General features: G+C 57.3%; 1 protein-coding gene and 1 long non-coding RNA gene across 7 annotated transcripts in view; one reads left to right on the top strand and one right to left on the bottom strand.

Annotated features, from left to right (window-relative positions):
- Positions 1-5849, top strand: part of CACNA1S (calcium voltage-gated channel subunit alpha1 S) — a 64521-nt gene extending 58672 nt beyond the window's left edge. For 3 of the 6 annotated variants that reach the window (XM_084980733.1, XM_084980731.1, XM_021064504.2), the window contains 7 exons: positions 19-143; positions 1479-1607; positions 2205-2455; positions 3993-4078; positions 4794-4885; positions 5072-5212; positions 5313-5849. In XM_084980733.1, the coding sequence (XP_084836859.1) occupies positions 19-143; positions 1479-1607; positions 2205-2455; positions 3993-4078; positions 4794-4885; positions 5072-5212; positions 5313-5576 (1088 nt within the window). In that variant the 3' untranslated portion in view covers positions 5577-5849. Of the gene's footprint in view, positions 1-18; positions 144-1478; positions 1608-2204; positions 2459-3992; positions 4079-4793; positions 4886-5071; positions 5213-5312 lie in introns of all 6 variants that reach the window. The other 3 variants (XM_084980732.1, XM_084980730.1, XM_084980729.1) reach the window with 1 other exon arrangement.
- Positions 581-18105, bottom strand: LOC146398869 (uncharacterized). Its single transcript, XR_014818274.1, has 4 exons — positions 17909-18105; positions 14819-14961; positions 1412-3198; positions 581-1109 (listed from the first exon to the last, which is right to left on the bottom strand). It is a non-coding gene; the product is annotated as an uncharacterized LOC146398869 (long non-coding RNA).
- Positions 18106-18226: the final 121 nt, after the last annotated feature.

The raw sequence follows: 18226 nt of genomic DNA, 5'->3' as shown, positions 1-18226 counted from the left end.
CTCTTGGCCCCTCTGCAGATGATGAAGTGACAGTGGGGAAGTTCTATGCCACGTTTCTCATCCAGGAGCACTTCCGGAAGTTCATGAGGCGCCAGGAGGAGTATTATGGGTATCGGCCCAAGAAGGACACCGTGCAGATCCAGGTAAGCCCGGATCCAGCCCCCAGCTCCAAGGAGCTCCAGCTGCTCCCTGTCTGTGTTCTTGGGGACCAGGGGTGAAGGCCAGAGGGTGGGAGGGGCCAGGACGAGGGGTGTCAGGTGACAGCCCTGGATGGCCCACCACCGTAGATGCTCCAGCCTCATGGGAAGAACTGGGAACCCTTCCATCCCTAGATGATACAAGAGAGAGGCTGGGGTGGGATCAGAGCAGTGGTCCACAAGGAAGGCAGATTTGCTGGGGGGAGGGGAGGTGCTTGAAATGACCCATTGGGTATGCAAAGAAATGCAGAACTCTGTTATACTGCCTGTTTTTATGTGATGCATAACGCACCTGATGGATGCAATTATATATTTGGATGCAAATTATATATATGAATGCAAAAATATATTTTCAATTATATACTGAAAAAATATATAATGTATTTGGGCTGTGTATTTCACAATTTATTTCAATTTTTGCTTTACAGAAATCTCACAAGTGTAAACATTGCACGTATAACACAAAAACCTTCTTTTCACGGATCGGATATGGTGTTGCTATGACTGTGGTGTAGGCCAGCAGCTGCAGCTCCAATTCGACCCCTAGTCTGGGACTTCCATATGCCAGCAGTGTGGCCCTAAAAAAGCAAAAAAAAAAAAAACACATTTTTTTTCCCCAGAACCATTTGAGAGTCATTCCCAGTGTTCCATCAACCCAGAGCACCTTAGCCTGTATTTCCTGCAAACCATGATGCATACGCATGAAGCAGCCATGAAAATCAGGAAACCGATGCACTGCTGCCACAGAATCCTCAGGCCCCATGCAAGTGTCACCAGTGGTCCCATAATGTCCTTTGTGGCAAAAGGGTCCAGCGTTGACAGATCAGGGGCGTGCATCTTGGACAGGAATGTCCCAGAAGTGAGGCTGTGTTCTCATTGCAGACTGTCAGGTGACACCAGTCTTGTTTTGTCCTGCCACCGATAACAGGAAGTTTGATTAGCTCAAAAAATGGTACTTAGGTCACGTGCAGTCAAAAGAGGTCCTTTGTTCAGAAGATGGTACTGAGTGAAAGGATGTCCCAACCCAGAGGCCTGGGCAGCTGCAAAATCCCCCGTGACGCCCAGAGAAGATGCCTCTCGGGAGCCATGGGGGTTGGACTGAACCCGAGGCCAGAGCCGGAGCCCCGGCACACTGAATGAGAAGGAAGTGGTGGGGCTGGAGCTGGGCCTTCTGAAGGCTCTGGTTGCTGAGTTAGAAACCAGTGTGGACTCACTCGTGGAAAGCAGTCTCTTCTGCCCTCTTGGCCTGGAGGAGTCACTGAGTCCCTTCTCTGTCCTCAGGCTGGACTGCGGACCATCGAGGAGGAGGCGGCCCCTGAGATCCGCCGCACCATCTCGGGAGACCTGACCGCGGAGGAGGAGCTGGAGAGGGCCATGGTGGAGGCCGCGATGGAGGAAGGGATATTCCGGGTGAGCGAGGCCATGGCCTCCCTGGGACCTGTGTGGTCCAGGCACAGGGGCAGCAAGAAGGCTGGAAGCCCAGCCTCGCAGAGGGGAGGCTGAAGACGCCCGCCGCCCACATCAGGGCTCAGCATCCACGATCCACCTGCTTGAGGGAGGGGGGTCCCATAGCGTGCCCTTCCCACCTTCCTGTGCCAGCCTGCCCCCTCCCCACCCCAAACCCCAGGCGACATCCATCCATCAGATGCCCTGCCTGCCTCCCATCACACTGGCCTCAACCCTTAGCTCTGTCTCTGTTCCTTGTGACACCAGAGACCTGAAGGTCCTTCACGACCCCCTAGTTAAACCTCCTTGGGTTATTGGTGAGGAAATGGTGCCCCCAGTAAGTTACCCTCGGAGGTGAGAATAAAGCCATCCCTCCAGGCCATTTGGGGCTCTGTCACCCTGCATGTCCCATCCGGATGGCTGGTCTCCCCTACGGTCCCTTTGGTCTCCCCTGTCGACCCCATGAGACTCCCACAGCCCAGTCCATTCTCCTCTGACCTGTTGCCAGTGCATCATCCAGGGTGGCCCTGCTCTCAACCCCTCCCTCTGCTCCTCCCCCAGCGGACTGGAGGCCTGTTTGGCCAGGTGGACAACTTCCTGGACAGAACCAACTCTCTGCCCCCCCACATGGCCAACCAGAGGCCCCTCCAGTTTACTGAAATCGAGATGGAAGAGCTGGAGTCCCCCGTCTTCTTGGAGGACTTCCCTCAGCATCCAAGCACCAACCCCCTTGCTCGTGCCAACACCAACAACGCCAACGCCAACGTTGCCAGTGGCAACATCAGCCATAGCAACAGCCAGGCATTTACCAGGTAGTGGTGGCAACTGTCAGCCTGGGCTGTAGGGGCAGGCATGGTTAGTGGGTTCTGGGCCTCTGGGGGGCACTGCAAAATGTGGAGGGTGTGCTTTGCTTGCCTTTGTGCCCTTCCGGACCCAGCCTGAGCCTTGAGTCTGGCCTGGAAGGCAGAGATGCCTGTGGCCAGCAGGGGGCAGCCTCGGGACAGCATTGGCTGCAGCATCTGGCAGTTCTGTCCTCTTAGCAGGTGTGGGAAGGAACACGCTGGGTTAGGAGAGGAAGGGTACTTTGTGCAAACACCTGAACAGTTAAGGCACAAATGTTGGATCTGGGTTCCAGGCGGCCCCAGTCTCGCCAACCCCAGGCTATAGACTGAATATGGACCATGATGACACAAGTGTCGGGAGAAACGGGATCAGCCAAGGGTCTCAGCGACTGTAGCCTCTGGGGTGGGCTCCAAGCTGAGCTTCTGTTCTGGACAGGAGGCCTGAGGACTAGGGGGCCCTCTGGCCTGGTGAGGCTGGGTCCCCCCCCCAACCCCATCAGGAACAGGTGGGACACAGTAGGGGCCAGGGGAGTCAGTACTTCCCAGGTGGGGCTGCTATACCCTCTTCCAGCCAAAGACCCCTGGAATTCAGCCCACAAGCCTTGAAGGGCACCTGCACCATGAGGTCACACAGACCCGGGCTCCGCCCTTAACGTCTTCTTGGGGGATGTGTCACGTGATCCGACGACAGCCAAGTGACCTCAGAGCTGGTCCTGCAAAGGCAGAGGGCATCCATCACCATGGGCCCAGGTCGCAACCACTTAGGAACATTGAGGGGGCTTCCAGAACCATGGACTCGGGGTGGGACACCCCACGGCCAGACCTTAGAGCTCCAGGTGACCCCACGCACAGCCAGGTTAAGACGCAGTGTCCTGGAGTTCCCTTTGTAGTCTCCTATGTAGAACCAGATGTAGTCTCGGTGAAGATGTGGGTTCCATCCCTAGCCTCGCTCAGTGGGTTAAGGATCTGGAGTTGTTATGGCTGTGGCGTAGGTTCCAATTCGACTCTTAGCCTGGGAACTTACATATGCCCTAAAAAGCAGGAAAAAAAAAAAAGAGTTCCCATCATGGCTCAGCAGTTAATGAATCTGACTAGCATCCATGAGGACGCAGGTTCGATCCCTGGCCTTGCTCATTGGGTTAAGGATCCAGCATTGCCGTGAGCTGGGGTATGTAGGTCGCAGATGTGGCTCAGATCCTGCATTGCAGTGGCTGTGGTGTAGGCCAGAGCTGCAGCTCTGATTCGACCCCTAGCCTGGGAACCTCCATATGCTGCGGGTATGGCCCTAAAAAAACAAACAAACAAAAAAAAAAAAGTGTCTTCAAGAGTGTGAGGCGCATCTGGGCAGGTTTGGGAGGGGCAGAGGGAAGACCAGCCAGATGGGTGGGCATTGAGCAGAGGATGCAGGTCTAAGAGAGGAGGCCGGAGGGGGGAAGGGTGTTGGGGCCACAGAGGGCAGGGTGGCAGGGGGCCAGCAGCCCCACTCAGTGCCCTGCTTCTTTTCTAGTGTCTGCTATGAAGAAGAGTTCCCAGGAGAGACAGAGACACCTGCTGCCAGAGGAGGAGCTTTCAGCCAGCCCCGGGGAGCCCTGGGTCAGTGTCTCCTGTGCTCCCAAGGTGCTGGCCCCCTCCCAGAGAGACCAGGGAGCCCTGCTCCTGTGTACAGCTGGGGAGCCTGTTCAGCAGGGCTGGGAACCTGTGGTCATGGGAACCAGCGCCTCACCCAGGCGAGGACGGGGGTGCCAACTGAGCAAGGTCCTCACCCGGGGCTGGGGGTGTCACCTAGAGACTGAGCGAGGCCCCTAACCAGGCAGAGGGGGGTGCCACCTAGGGACTGAGGCTGTAGCGAAGGGGCGTGCACTGCAAAAGGGCCCTCCCCGCACAGCCAAAGGACCACCCTGGGCACACTGGCACCCAGCTCTGCCCTTCGGCAGACAACCTGGCAGTCTCTCAGTAGGTCCCAGACTGCTGTGTGTGACAATGGGAGCCCTGAGGGTGCCTGTCCTGCTTCCCAGCACACACACACAGACATACACACATACATGCATGCACAGACACACACACACAGGCACAGACAGACAGACACACACACACACACATAGACACACACAGAACAGCTTGGCCAATGCCGGTCAGACTCTGGCCTTGATCCGCCCCAAACCCTCAAGAATAGACGCTGGATTGGCTGGGTTTCTAGGACCTCAGGAGTCTCAGGATGGGGCTGGCCGGCCCAGGAAAGCTCTGTGGACCCAGGGCTGACCAGGGCCAGGAGTCAGCAGCCGTCTTGCCCTCCCCCGCCTGCCCACAGGACCCCGCAGCACCTCCCATGTGGACAGGCCACAGGGACGGCTGGCCCAGAGACCCACGCCCGGAGCCCAGGCACCTCCCGCCCCCCGTCAGGTAACAGGGCAGAGGCAGGAGTCAGGTCCACGCAGAGGCCTGGAGGGGCTGGTTCAGTGTCTGTAGCAGACGGCACAGGACTGGGACCTTTGCTCCCTGGGGTCCTGGCTGGGGCTCCTTCTGAAGAGGCGGGGCTCCTGAACCCCGCATCCCTGAGGGGACTTTGCTTCTGTGCATTTGGAACAGCACACAGGGGCCAAGACTCCGGTGCCCAAGGCGAGGAGCTGCATGCCAGGCTCCCTGCCAGAGGAAGCGCCCCCCAGAAGTAGGACCGATGACGGGACCCCCCAGAACCCTGCTCCAGCCATGGCCCTGCTGATCCGAGAGGTAACAGGGGAGGGCTGGAACCGGGCTGCACCCCAGGGTGGCCTGGGGTGGCGGGGGTTGGGGATGGGCTCCCACGACCCCACCCACCTCCTCCCCACAGGCTCTGGTTCGAGGGGGCCTGGACACCTTGGCAGCCGATGCTAATTTTGTCACGGCCACGGGCCAGGCCCTGGCAGAGGCCTGCCGGATGGAGCCCGAGGAAGTGGAGGTGGCAGCAACAGAGCTTCTGAGGGGCCGGGACCAGGGATGCCAGGCCTCGGAGGGCGTGGCCCATGCCCACGGGCCCGCGGCGCCCTGGTCCTCCCTGGACAGCCTGGACCAGCTCCAGGGCTCGCGGGAGACACTCATTCCCCGCAGGCTGTGAAGCCTGTGGTCCCCATGGGCTCAGAATCCGTGAGACCAGGTGGAGGGCTGGGGTGGAGAGGGGGAGCCCAGCACAGAAGCTCCCCAACCCCACCAGCTAAGGGGACAGGCCGGGCGGGGGTTGGGGGAGGTCAGGAACCACCTCAAGTCAGGAGGGAGCCTGACAGCCCCTCCCCCACCAGCTAGAGGCCTGATTGGGTGGAGCTTCTGGTGCCACTGGAAGGGGCCCGGGCAGTGCCAACAGGATATTAAAGTCTCCAGGCCTGTGACAGGACACCTGCCTCTGTTTGTCTCCTTGGGGGGGGGAGGTCCTTCTATACTCTCTCTCCCCTCCCCCACTCCCGCAGAGGGGCTTCTGGATTGTCCTGCAGGAGGCAGAGAGGGCCCATTGCAGAGAGCGAGGTTTCTCCTGAATGCCCACGGCCGGCTCCACCGACCATTCCTGCAGCCTCGACTGGACTCCACTCCCAGCCTTGGAGAGCAAGGCACCAATGTCCACCTCCCCTCCCCTCCCCACACCGGGGAGCAATGAGTGACAGGGGCTGCTGGCCACGGAGTCCCCCTGCATGCCACCCACGCCGGGCTCAGGATGCCCTATTGGCAAAGCACCTTCACACACAGTCCACTCCATTCTCCCTCCAGCCCGCGATGGGGGTTTAGATTTCACATTAAAGAGGCAGCATCAGCATCAGCACAGAGAGGTGGTGAGACGGGCCGTGTCACTTCGCCCGAGAGGGGCAGAGTCAGTCCTCCCCTCAGCAGCGCCCCCAGGTGGGCTCCTGGCCACCCCAGACTTGGACTCGCATCCCCGCGGTGTCCTGCAGAGATCGGGCCCATCAGAGCAGCCACATCCGCTGTCTCCGTCCCCAAACCTCAACACCAGCCACCTGCCACACTCCACCCTCAGCGAGAACAAGTCCCCTCCTGCACAGCTGAGGTCCCTGCTTCAGCGTCTGTCTCCAAACTGAGGACAGCCCGCCTTGCATCTCGCCCCCGTCCCTTGACCCAGGGGGGCCGTTTCTCCTCTTCCAGCCCGTCCCGCCCCCTCCTCACCCGCCTTCCTCCATCGGCTCTCCACAGGGTGTTTTTTTGTTTGTTTGTTGTCTCTTGTCTTTTTTTAGAGCCGCACCAGTGGCACATGGAGATTCCCAGGCTTGGGGTCTAATCAGAGCTGTAGCTGCCGGCCTACCCCACAGCCACAGCAACACCAGCTCCAAGCTGCATCTGCGACCTACATCACAGTTCATGGCAATGCCGGATCCTTAACCCACTGAGCGAGGCCAGGGATTGAACCCACGTCCTCATGGATGCTAATCGGGTTCGTTAACCACCGAGCCACAATGGGAACTCCCCAATAGGGTGTTTTCACCAAACAGCACGACCCGGAAGCCTGCTGTCCACCCACCCACCCACCCGGTCTACCTGCCATCTGCCTGTCATCTATGTGCCATCTATCCTCCTGCCATCGTCTGTCTAGTTTGTCCCTGAGGACTGAGCCTCTCGCCAGGGCCATCTCCCTTCCCCATCCCACGTCTCGTCTGCCTCCTGCCCCATCCCTTTGCTGAAACGGCGGCACCCAGGCTCTGAGGCCCCACAGTCCTCAGCTCGCTGGGTTTCTAGGCAATGTGAGGTACCATTTGCCTCTCCCTGCAGGGCCTGCGTGCCATGCCTGGGATCGCCAGGGTCCCTCCCCTTCCCCATGCTCTCCCCACCCCATAACCTCCCTGGCCCTTCCGCCTCTGGGGGAGGACCCCCCAGGATTCTGTACGTCCCCCTTCCTGCTGGGTGAGCCCCTGGATGCTCCCATCAGCCTCCCACCTTAGTCTGAGGGTCCCCAGCCCATCTCTTCCAAACCCTGGATCTGTGCAAGTTCTGCTGCTCCTGGGCAGCTCCACAAATGTCCTGCTTGTGCCCTGAGTGGACCTCATTGTCATCATTGTCCCCAAACCCTGCCACCCCTCGTGCTGTGGACCCCAGGGACCCCTCGCTGTTCAAACCGAGATTCAGTGTTGCTTGGACTCCTACCCTCCCCCACTGTGCCCCACGGATCCCCTCCCAAGCATTCCTCAGACCTGTCCCCTTCCTGGTGACTTCCCTGACAGCCCCCCTTCCCCGCCCCGTCTGTTGTGACAGCCTCTGAATGAGCTCCCAGCCTCTCTCTTCCTCTCGTCCTGAGCCTCGTCCTTATAGATGGAGAAACCTACTGTCTCATCCCCTCGCTTAAAACCCTTAAGGCTCCAGCCTCAGAATGTCGCACAGAATGCTTGCCTGGGCTGACAAATGGCTCCAGATCCAGCAGGCCCCCGCTCCCAGCCCCCTGCCCTCACCTTTGAGCACCGGTCCCCACAGGGAAACTTCCAGAACCCTCAACCTGGCAGACCCCTCATCACCTTCCACCTTTCGGCCTCGCCACTGCTTCCTGCAGACAGCGACCCCAAACACCCCCAAACGCTGCAGCCAGACCCAGTGACAGGCACACAGTTCCCCTTCGAGGCCGGGTCATAACTGCGCTGTAACAGCAGTTACTTTACACCTGCCTGAGGCCAAGTTCCACGAAAGCAGGACCAGGTCCACCAGGTCGGTGCTTAACCCCTGCAGGAAAATGCTGAGAAGTGTGTCCCCCGCCTGGGGACGCCCGGTCCGGTGTCACCTGCTCAGGGCTGCAGCCTTGCCGTCCTCACTGTCCAGGCCCCGGGAAAGAGGGGGTGGTGGGTGGGAAGAATCTGCCTCCAGGGGCGGAGACTGACTCCTGGGCTCCACCCACACGCAGCTGCTCACTTCCCCGGCTCCACTGCTGCAGAAAATAATCCACTGCCCAGGATGGCTGAAAGCCTAGATAATGTGGTACATACTGAATGCGCTTTATAAGCATGAAACGTCTGCAAGAGGATATTTCCATTTACAGGTGGGACTGGAGCCCCTTGTATCCATCCAAGATCTACGGGATAGCAACTACCTGGCAGGCCCTGTGCCAAGTGCTCTGCATATATTAATTTTTTACTCCTTTTTTTTTTTTTTTTTTTTTTTTTGTATTTTTGCCTTTTCTAGGGCCGCACCTGTGGCATATAGAGGTTCCCAGGCTAGGGGTCTAATCAGAGCTGTAGCCGCTGGCCTACACCACAGCCGCAGCAATGCGGGATCCAAGCCGCGTCTGTGACCTACGCCACATGGCAACGCCGGATCCTTAACCCACTGAGCGAGGTCAGGGATCGAACCCGAGACCTCATGGTTCCTAGTTGGATTTGTTAACCACTACGCCACGACGGGAACTCCTCCAATTATTTACTCCTCTTAATAAGCAGTAAGTTTTATCTTCATTTTGCAGATAGAACATGGAGAGGGTGAGTAACTTGTCCCGGGCCCCACAGCTGGAAAGAGGGCCGAGATGGAATCGGCTCAGGCACTGTAACATATGGCTCCACGGCCCTAACGGCTGCACCATCTGGCAGGTCTGTGGGGGGCCTCCCAGCATGAGTGACGGGTCTATGCGTGCACACCGGCTCTAAGGAGCCTTCCTGCCCACGTCTCCCCCCGCTGCCCTTTCAGAAAGTTCAGGAAGTTTCCTCTGCAACACACAGGACATTGTAATTTATCAGAATGTACAAAATCTTGCCTCTCCTCAGCTCCCCTTCAAATAATCTGTGAGCTAGGAGTTCCCATCGTGGCACAGCAGTTAACAAACTCGACTAGTATCCATGAGGACGTGGGTTTGATCCCCGGCCTTGCTCAGTGGGTTAAGGATCTGGCGTTGCCATGAGCTGTGGTGTAGGTCGCAGGTGTGTCTCAGATCCTGCGTTGCTGTGGCTGTGGTGTAGGCTGGCAGCTGTAGCTCTGATTCGACCCCTAGCTTGGGAACTTCCATATGCCCAGGGTGCAGCCCTAAAAAAAGACTAAAAAATAAAAATAGAAATACAAATAATCTGTGAGCTGCCAGGATTATTTACTCAAATAAGGCACAAAAGGAGCACAGTGGGGAAGGCTGAGGGCAGGTGGGGGGAAGCAGGGATGGACACTGAGAGGGGGTGAGCCGGCGGGCCCCCTCCTCTCCACATGGACCACCCAAAAGAGTGTCCCCAGAGGGGCTGTTGGCCACCTTCTGTCTCCTGGGGCTACTGGCCAGAGCAGTGTCTGCTGCACCCCTAGCTTCTCCCTTCCAGTTCTCTGCAGATTTGGGGACTTGCTTCTGGGTGAGAGATCTGCTGGAAGGGGCGGGGTGAGCTGGCGGGAGGGGTGGGCACAAAGCTGGGCACAGGGACCAGGGCAGCCCTCCCTCCCACCTGGAAGGGGCAGAGCTCAGATCTCTGGAAGGCCAAGGAGCCCAGGCCCCAGTGCCAGTCCATCCTCAGAGGGACAGATCCCTGGCTCTGGACTTCATTTCCAAGTCCTGCCCTGGACGGGCTGAGAGAGTCTCAGAGGAGGGGTGTGTCCGCCCTCTGCCTGGTGACAGAGCAGAGCCATTCAAGCTCCTGCTCCCCCTTCTGTAAAATGGGGACAATTGCTACTTCCAGGCACCTGGAAGGCATGACTGTGACCTTGGGACGATCCAGCCCCTTGTGAGATGAGACGATGCTGTTTTGATTCCTTCAGAGGCTGGCTATTGAAGGAGCCAGATGTTAAGACGGGAGGGGGCTAGGAGTTCCCTGGTGGCCTAGGGGTTAAGGATCTGGCATTGTTGCTGCTGTTGTGTGGGTTCCATCCTTGGCCTGGGAACTTCCATTTGCCTTGGGTGTGGCCAAAAAGAGAAAAGGTGGGAGGAAGCTGAGCTCACAGGCATCCTGGGCCTCTCACTGGCTGTTCTTGGCACCCAGCAGGTGGCAGTGAGGGGGAAGCTCAGTACCTGTATTCACTGAGAGGGAAGACCAGGGGGTTGGGGGAAGAGGGACATGGCACTGTGACTTTAACTGTCCATCCAGGAGGCTTCTTCCTCCCTCCAGGGCCCCCACGTCTGTTCTTTCCACCCCCAGGCTGCGTGGTCTGGGGTCGGGGACAGACCTGGGCCTCCCCTCCCTCCGGGCTTCTGCTAATTCGTGTTCTGACTCAGAGTGGTGCCACCCAGTGCTGGCCTTCTCTCTGGAGCCTCCATGGCAGCTTGGAAATCAAAGAGGAGGAAAGTTACTTCATGCATCTTCAGACCGCCACCCCCTCCCCCGCCCCCGTCCCTAACTTTCCTCAAGGCAAAGGTCCCCACTGTCAGCTGTCCAAGCATCAGGAATGTGGGGGAGCTGGTGGCTGGGCAATCCAAGGACACAGATGGATTTTTTTTTTTTTTTTTTTTTTTTTGCTTTTTAGGGCCGCACTTGCAGCATATGGAAGTTCCCAGGCTAGGGGTCAAATTAGAGCTACAGCTGCCGGCCTACATACACCACAGCCACAGCAACACCAGATCCGAGCCACATCTGAGACCTTCACTGCAGCCCACAGCAATGCTGGATCCTTAACCCACTGAGCAAAGCCAGGAATCGAACCCACGTCTTCACGGATCCTAGTCAGGTTCGTTACCGCTGAGCCATCATGGGAATTCCAGATTGAATGTTCAAGAGATAATTTCACCCCATGCCAATGCAGGCTGTCACGGCCTTTGAAATTTCCCCAGGACCTTCGGGTAAGATTCATTGCCCAGGCTGCCTGGGGTGCCATCCTTACAGCTTTCAGCCTGGCTGCAGGTTTGGCTAGCTGGCGCTTCAGAGGTTAACCCTGTGTGGGTCCCCCCCCAACCATCACCCCCATCCATCTCCTCCTATTTTTAAAGTGGGAAATGCTTCTTTGCCGGCAGCCTGCTCTGCAGTGTCTGGCTGAAGCAAGTATCTATTAAAATCCAAGGAAATGATGCATCCTCGGGGACTGGAAATCAATGCTCAGAGGCAGGGGGGTTATTTGTTAACAAGAAGTGAGTTCCTGTCGTGGCTCAGTGGTTAGTGAATCCAACTCGGAGCCATGAGGTTGCAGGTTTGATCCCTGGTTGCAGGTTTGATCCCTGGTTGCCGTGAGCTGTGGTGTAGGTTGCAGATGCGTAGGCTGGCAATTAGACCCCTAGCCTGGGAACCTCCATATGCCATGCGTGCAGCCCTAGAAAAGACCAAAAAAAAAAAAAAAAGCTAAAAAAAAAAAAAAAGAATAGCAGTTCAATCTTATTTTTATTTACCATGCACATATGGCTACATGCTTATCATGAATATGTAGACTTCTATTCTTCTTCCTTTTTTTTTTTTTTTTTCGGTCTCTTTAGGGCTGCACCTGCGGCATATGGAGATTCCCAGGCTAGGAGTCAAATCGGAGCTGTAGCCGCCGGCCTACACCACAGCCTCAGCAACACCAGATCCTTAACCCACTGAACAAGGCCAGGGATCGACCACGCCTCCTCATGGATGCTGGTCAGATTCACTTCCGCTGAGCCACGATGGGAACTCCTAGACTTCTATTCTTAAGGAAGATACATACACATGAAGAATCAGTCAGTGAAAAGTTGTAGATTATTACATGAGTTAGTAAAAGATTGAGTTTCCTCATTCTAAGGGAAGGAGTGTTTTCTCAATTGAAATATGGTTGATTTACGGTATTGTGTTAGTTTAGAAAGTGACCTCTTTTGAAATCATTTTGGTAAGTGATAACATCATTATCTGCACAGATGGCACAACTGGATTTTTTTGTGTGTGTGTGTGTGTGTGTTTTTAGGGCCAAACCCGTGGCATATAGAAATTCCCAGGCTGGGGGTCGAATCAGAGCTAGAACTGCCAGCCTACACCACAGCCACAGCTACAGCAGATCCGAGCTGTGTCTGCAACCTACACAACAGCTCACGGCAATGCCGGATCCTTAACCCACTGAGCGAGGCCAGGGATCGAACTCACAACCTCATGGATACTTGACAGTTTCATTAATGCTGAGCCTGGACAAGTCTTTAAACAGCATCCCTTTCCATCACATGGTGCTAAAGGCGGTTCAAACCTGCGTCCTCATGGATGCTCGTCAGATTTGTTTCTGCTGAGCCCCACCAGGAACTCCACAACTGGGTTGTTTTGAAAGATGTATAGATGGCGGAGACATGGGCACCACTGGAAAGGATATGCCCACCCCTCCCCACGATCTCTGGGGCCTGTTGTAACCCGCCCCTCCCCTGATGGGCACCCCTGCCAGGCTGCTCCCTGTTGGCATCTTCTAAGCTTTCACACCAAGGACTCACACAGCCTGGGTTCTTCCTGGGCAGGTTTTCTGTGATTGTCTTGCTATGTTAGGTACCCTTGTCCTGTCCCTTCCACTGCTGAGTAGCATCCATCGTGTGACAGCCAGAATCTACCCTTCATCTGTGATGGACATTTGGGCTGTTTCCAGTTTGGGGCCATGAAAAGCTGCTAGAGCATCCACATCTGAGTCCATGTGGCCCTTGGCAGCAGGTGGCTTCCTAGGACCCTCTGCTCACTGTCCCAGCCCAGCAGCTGCCAAGGCCTCTCCATCCTTCTCCACTGGGATCCGACACAGGAGGAAGCAGGAAACCAGCTTGCTTGGGTCGGAACCCCTTCTGCCTCTGGGGGGCGCGACCTTGGGCAATTCTCAGTGGCCTTGGTTTCATGGAGATGATCACTGTCTCCCTTTTCAGTGCCCTGTGTCACCGAGGACTGAGTGCCAAGGGAAAGAGTGACGTGACCAGGCCCAGGCTTTGGGTTGGGGTCAGCACAGGTGCCTCTTGACATCCACCTGCAGGACCGCTTCCTGGACCAGCGATGGGACTTTTCTTTTTTCTTTTTTTTTGTCTTTTTGCCATTTCTTGGGCTGCTCCCGAGGCATATGGAGGTTCCCAGGCTAGGGGTCGAACGGGAGCCATAGCTGCCAGCCTATGCCAGAGCCACAGTGATGCGGGATCCAAGCCACATCTGCAGCCTCCACCACAGCTCACAGCAACGCCGGATCCTTAACCCACTGAGCAAGGCCAGGGATCGAACCCGCGACCTCATGGTTCCCAGTTGGATTCGTCAACCACTGAGCCACAACGGGAACTCCCAGACTTTTCTAATTGCTTCTCAGAGTGGATTCCGAGGGTCCCCCAAGGCACAGCCCAGCTGGCCGGAAGGTGGACATGAAACTGTGCTCGTTTCTAAGTCCCTAGGGCCCAGCAATCTGCGAGCATTATGGGGATGGGGCCAGGTGGAGGCAGAGAGGTCGCTGTCCCCTCCGCCTGCCTGCAAGGGTCTGAGTTGCCCAGGAGCCCCAGCGCCCTCCATGCGTCTGAGGTAAGCAGGCAGCATCCTGGAAGGCTCTGAGCCCCTTGGCACCTGCACAGACCGGAATTCTGGCTCCGAGCTCTACTCAGGATGAACATCAGTCAGGGCAGGGCGGGCTGGCTCTGCCAAGGCAGCCCACAGCTCATGATTTCAGAGGCTTCAAACAATAAGTTCATTTCTCACATACGCTCCAGAAACAACATGAACCTGGCGTAAGGTGCCAGGGTGCGGAGCTTCCATGGAGATGTGGTACCGGTCCTGCCCACATTGGGCTAAGGATATCACAGGCCACCCCTGACATGACAGGGAGGCCACGCCAGCCCGCCTTGTGCCACAAGGCGGAGGGCCGGAAATATTTGGTGGAAAGCAAAATGACCGCGACGCCAGCCAAGTGACCTCTGAGCCCATTTCCTCTTCTGCAAAATGAGGGCAAACAGTATTTGATCCCCAATTGTTGTGAGGATTCAAAGAGGAAACCCTTGACACAGGGGAGCACCGGGGTGAGTAAAATAAAACTCAGATGCCTCCCAGGTGGCCCCCATCCGTGATCTGACCCTCCCGCCTCCAAGGGCCCCTCCATGGAGAGGCCAGCAGAGCCTGGACGCTGTCCCCTCCCAGATCGGCGCTGACCCCTCGGGCAGGCAGACTTCACCCCGTGTCCTCACTTCCTGTCCCTCAAAGGATGTCTTGTGACAGATTCGCCCTCTGTGCTGTCAGAGGGCAGGGGCGCACAGACGGGATGGAGCGTCTGGGGGAAACGAAGGAAATTCATCTCCATCCTGTGAGAGGAGCCTTGAGCTGGTGGCCCAACCCAGGTCACCCCATTTTGACCTCATAATAGCCCTGTGATGAGCGGGTGTGGCAGTCCTCATTTTGAGGGGAACGTCGCCAGGGGCAGTTACATAACTTGCCCCAGGTCCCACAGCTCCAAGTAGCAGAGCTGGAACGAGCCCAGATCTCTGACCCGGAGACGCCACCCTCCAGCTCCGTCTTCTGTGACTCGGGTTCATGCAAACCGTAAACTCACATGTGGCCCCGTCTCGTGTTCAGCCTTGAGGTCCTACCATGCTGTGGTGGGAACTGCCCCCTCGGGGACGCCTAGGGCCAGCTCAGCAGTCACTGTGAGACTCTGGACACGTCTTGTCTCCTCTCTGGGCCTCATTTCTGCACCTGAAAATGACGCGGTTGAACCAGAGACTCTTGGGCTCCAGGTTTCTGGGATGTGGCGACTTGCCTGCACCCACATCCTCGGTGGCCCTAAGCCTGCATTCTGAGAAAGCGCTGCAGAGCAGGAAGATGGACAGCGATCCCGTGCTTGAGGATATGTGGTGTATCAAACCCTTGCTAACATTAGAAACCAAAAATAGTTGCTTTTTCTCTATTTTTTCCTAAAGCCTTGGGGGGGGAGTTGTAATCCGCAGGGCTCTCTCTTCTCTGCTATTTATAACAAATTCTGGTTTCCTCTAAGTCTGTCTCCTGCAGCAGAGGAAGTCAGGCTGAGCCCTCGCTGGGCTGAGGCCCCTGTGTCTGCACCCCGATAGCCCCTGTCTGGGGTTCTGAGCCCAGGTGCCAGGCAGGGCTGGGGCTGGAAGCCAGGAACCCTGAACTCCCCATCCCTAGAAGTTGAAGTCAGCGCTCAGAGTTCCCCCCAATGCCAGTGCCTGGTGCTAATTCTAAAGGGGAACCACAGGACGGATTCAAGTTCAGAAACCACCTCTGCATCATTTCTAGGGCCTAAGGACAGCTCTTGGGTGTGCGGATTTGTTACTATAGGGTTGCTGTGAGAACGAGGGATCCGGGCTCTTGGATGGCTGCCCCCAGTTGCTGCTGGAGTATTTTCAACACAGCAGCGTGGGAGTTTCCCAACTCAGAGAGGGCCCCCCAACTCCTCAGGCTCCCATCTGCCCAGACGCCCACCGCTCCCTGCCAACAGCTCCTGTCAGCAGAGGTGATGGGGGCCCAAGACGCCTGGGGGAGGAGCTCGGCTCAACTCCAACTCCTGTCCCGTGCGGGGAGGAGGGCCAAACATGGGCTAGCATGCATGCATCTGTGTGTATGTGTGTGTGTGTGTGTGTGTGTGTGTGTTGGGGGTGGAGGGACACATGCATACGGGCAGCTGATGTAGAGAAGCCTTAGGATTTGGGAAGGAGGAAAAAGGAGAAGCAAACAGGAGGCAGAGGGGGTGGAGTGGGAATGTACAGAGGAGGAAGCTGGGCGCTGCTGAGGCTGGACACAGGCTGACAGGGCAGGCACATCCTAGTGCCAGCCCCCCCCCCAACCCCCCCGCCACGCTGACTCTCTTAACTAAATCTGCCCAGGCTGCAGTTTAAGCCTCTTCACTACCAACTCAGATCCCTGTCTGATTTCCTCGCCTCCAGCAGCAGCGCCCGAGAGGCAGCCGCCCAGAGGCCCTGACCTCTGGGAGGCTTGAGTTTCCAGCACACGTGCCTCCCAGCTCCTCCTGGTTCGACACCCCTGTGACCTGGAGGGATGTGGAGGGGGTGGGGGCAGCGCTTCTGGCGCCATTTCCCAGCAGTGAATCTATGAGTCAGAAGGGTCACCTACTCTCAGAAGTCAGAGGGGACTTCCTGGAGGCAGGAAACCAGAGTTGGGCCCTGGAGAAGCCCAGAGTCTTGTGGGCAGGAGAGCAGCTTTGCAAAATACCGCACGAGCCTCCAAGAGGACTAAGCCTGGAGTCAAAGCCTGTGTCAGCCCAGCTCTGTCCACCAGCCCAGCTCCCGTCCCTGCACAGCTACTGGAAGGGATCTGGGAAGCCTGGAACCGGATGCAAAGTTCAAATCCGGGATCTGCCACTTATATGCTGGGTGAGACTCAGTTTCCCCATCAGCAAAAATTAGAAAGAATACAGCCTAGCTCACAAGGTCATGAGCATGAAATGAGAACATCCACATCAGGCTCCTTGCTGGTTGGAGAAGCTCCTCTCATATTAGTCTCCGCCCATCTCTCACTTTGGTTGGATGGACTCAACACTCTGCTGGCCTCCTGCCCCGGGAGGGGCAACTGCTGGCCCCAGAGAGCCCGTCCTCCAGATTCAAATGCTAGTGAAAGGTGTGGGGTCCCCCCCAGGACCTTCCCTATCCCCCTGCCCCTCCTCCATCCTGGGAAACTGCTGGCAGCTGCCGCCTGTTTGCCAGAGGATGGGGTGGAGGTGGGGAATGGGTTTGCTCTTGAAATTACTTTGGTTTGGGGGCTACGGATGGAGCAGTCATCTGTGGGGTGGGTGGGGGGAGGGAACGAGAGGAGAGTGGCACCCCAGACACTGCTCATCCCCTAACCCACAGGCTTTTCAAAATCTCCGATGTGGTTTCATCAGCTGAGGGTGATGCAAGAGGCCTGGAGCCAGGCTCCCCTTCCTCCCTTCCCCTAGAGAGCTCCTTCCACATCTGGAGCTGCAGCTGGGTCCTCCTCTTGGGCTCCTTCCAGGGAAGGGAGCTGGCTGAAGTGAGAAAAGGGAGGGCAGCTGGTGAGGGGCCCCGTGAATGGCCCCAATGTTGGAGGTGGGGGGCAGGGAGACGGGCGAGCTCAGAGGGAGGAGAGGGGGACTGGAAAGGCACCTCTGACTTTCCAGGGCAGCCTCCTCCATCACCGGGCCCGGGGCTCCCTTAGTCTTTAAAACCCACTTGAAGGCAGAAGGCAGCAGCCCTCAGTACCCCCCTCCCACTGCCTCCCCCTCAGCCTCTACTCAGGTGCCTGGAGCTGAGTACTCCCTTTGTTTCTGTCCCCCAGGGGCAGCTCAGGCCTCCCACACTTACCCTCTGCCCCAAGGCCACTCAAGCAAAGGGGTAGGGGGAAGGGGGTCATCTATGGGTCAAAAAAGTCACTGGAGCCTCGTGGTCTCGCAGAAGGGAGGGAGGGGACATCGGGGCTAGGAACTTGGCCCCAGATCAACCTGAGATGAACTTTAAAGAGCTGCAGGGTGTGGGTGGAGGGAATTTCAGTGAGACAGTAGCAAGAAACCCCCTCCGTAAAAGTTGGCAATTCACTGTAATACATGCAGAAGGGAGGCTTTCCCGGCGGGCGCCTTCAGAACACAAAACCGCCAGTCGCTGGGAGACGCTCAGCAGAGAAGCCCTAGGCCGGGAGACCGGGTTCTTACCCATGCTTAGCCACTAACTCCTGTGTGACCTTGGTAGTTCCCCTCTCTACGTCCAGGCTTCCGCATTTAGGAGCGGGGGTCCCACAGAGGCTGCAGGTGTGCATCCCTGGGGGCCTAGGCTCCAGCGTGGTCAATTCTCGGCCGGCGTCCTTCCAAGCCCCAACCCTGGCCATCCAACCAACCCCCCCAACAAGTGCGTGGACGCGAGCCGAGGGGTCCCTTTAAAGGCTCCAGGCCAGCCCCTGCTGCCAGCTCTGGCCTACGATTGGTGGGGCGGGCCCAGGGGCGGGGCTAGGGCGGAGCCGAGGCTGATTCGGG

Source organism: Sus scrofa, chromosome 10, assembly GCF_054392235.1.
Source record: "Sus scrofa isolate SSC_HxYL_T2T_F1_AM1 chromosome 10, Sscrofa_HxYL_maternal_Yorkshire_Landrace_v2.0, whole genome shotgun sequence".
Taxonomy (NCBI): domain Eukaryota; kingdom Metazoa; phylum Chordata; class Mammalia; order Artiodactyla; family Suidae; genus Sus; species Sus scrofa.
The sequence above is the reverse complement of the archived record's forward strand: the minus strand, read 5'-3'. Positions and strand labels throughout refer to the sequence as shown.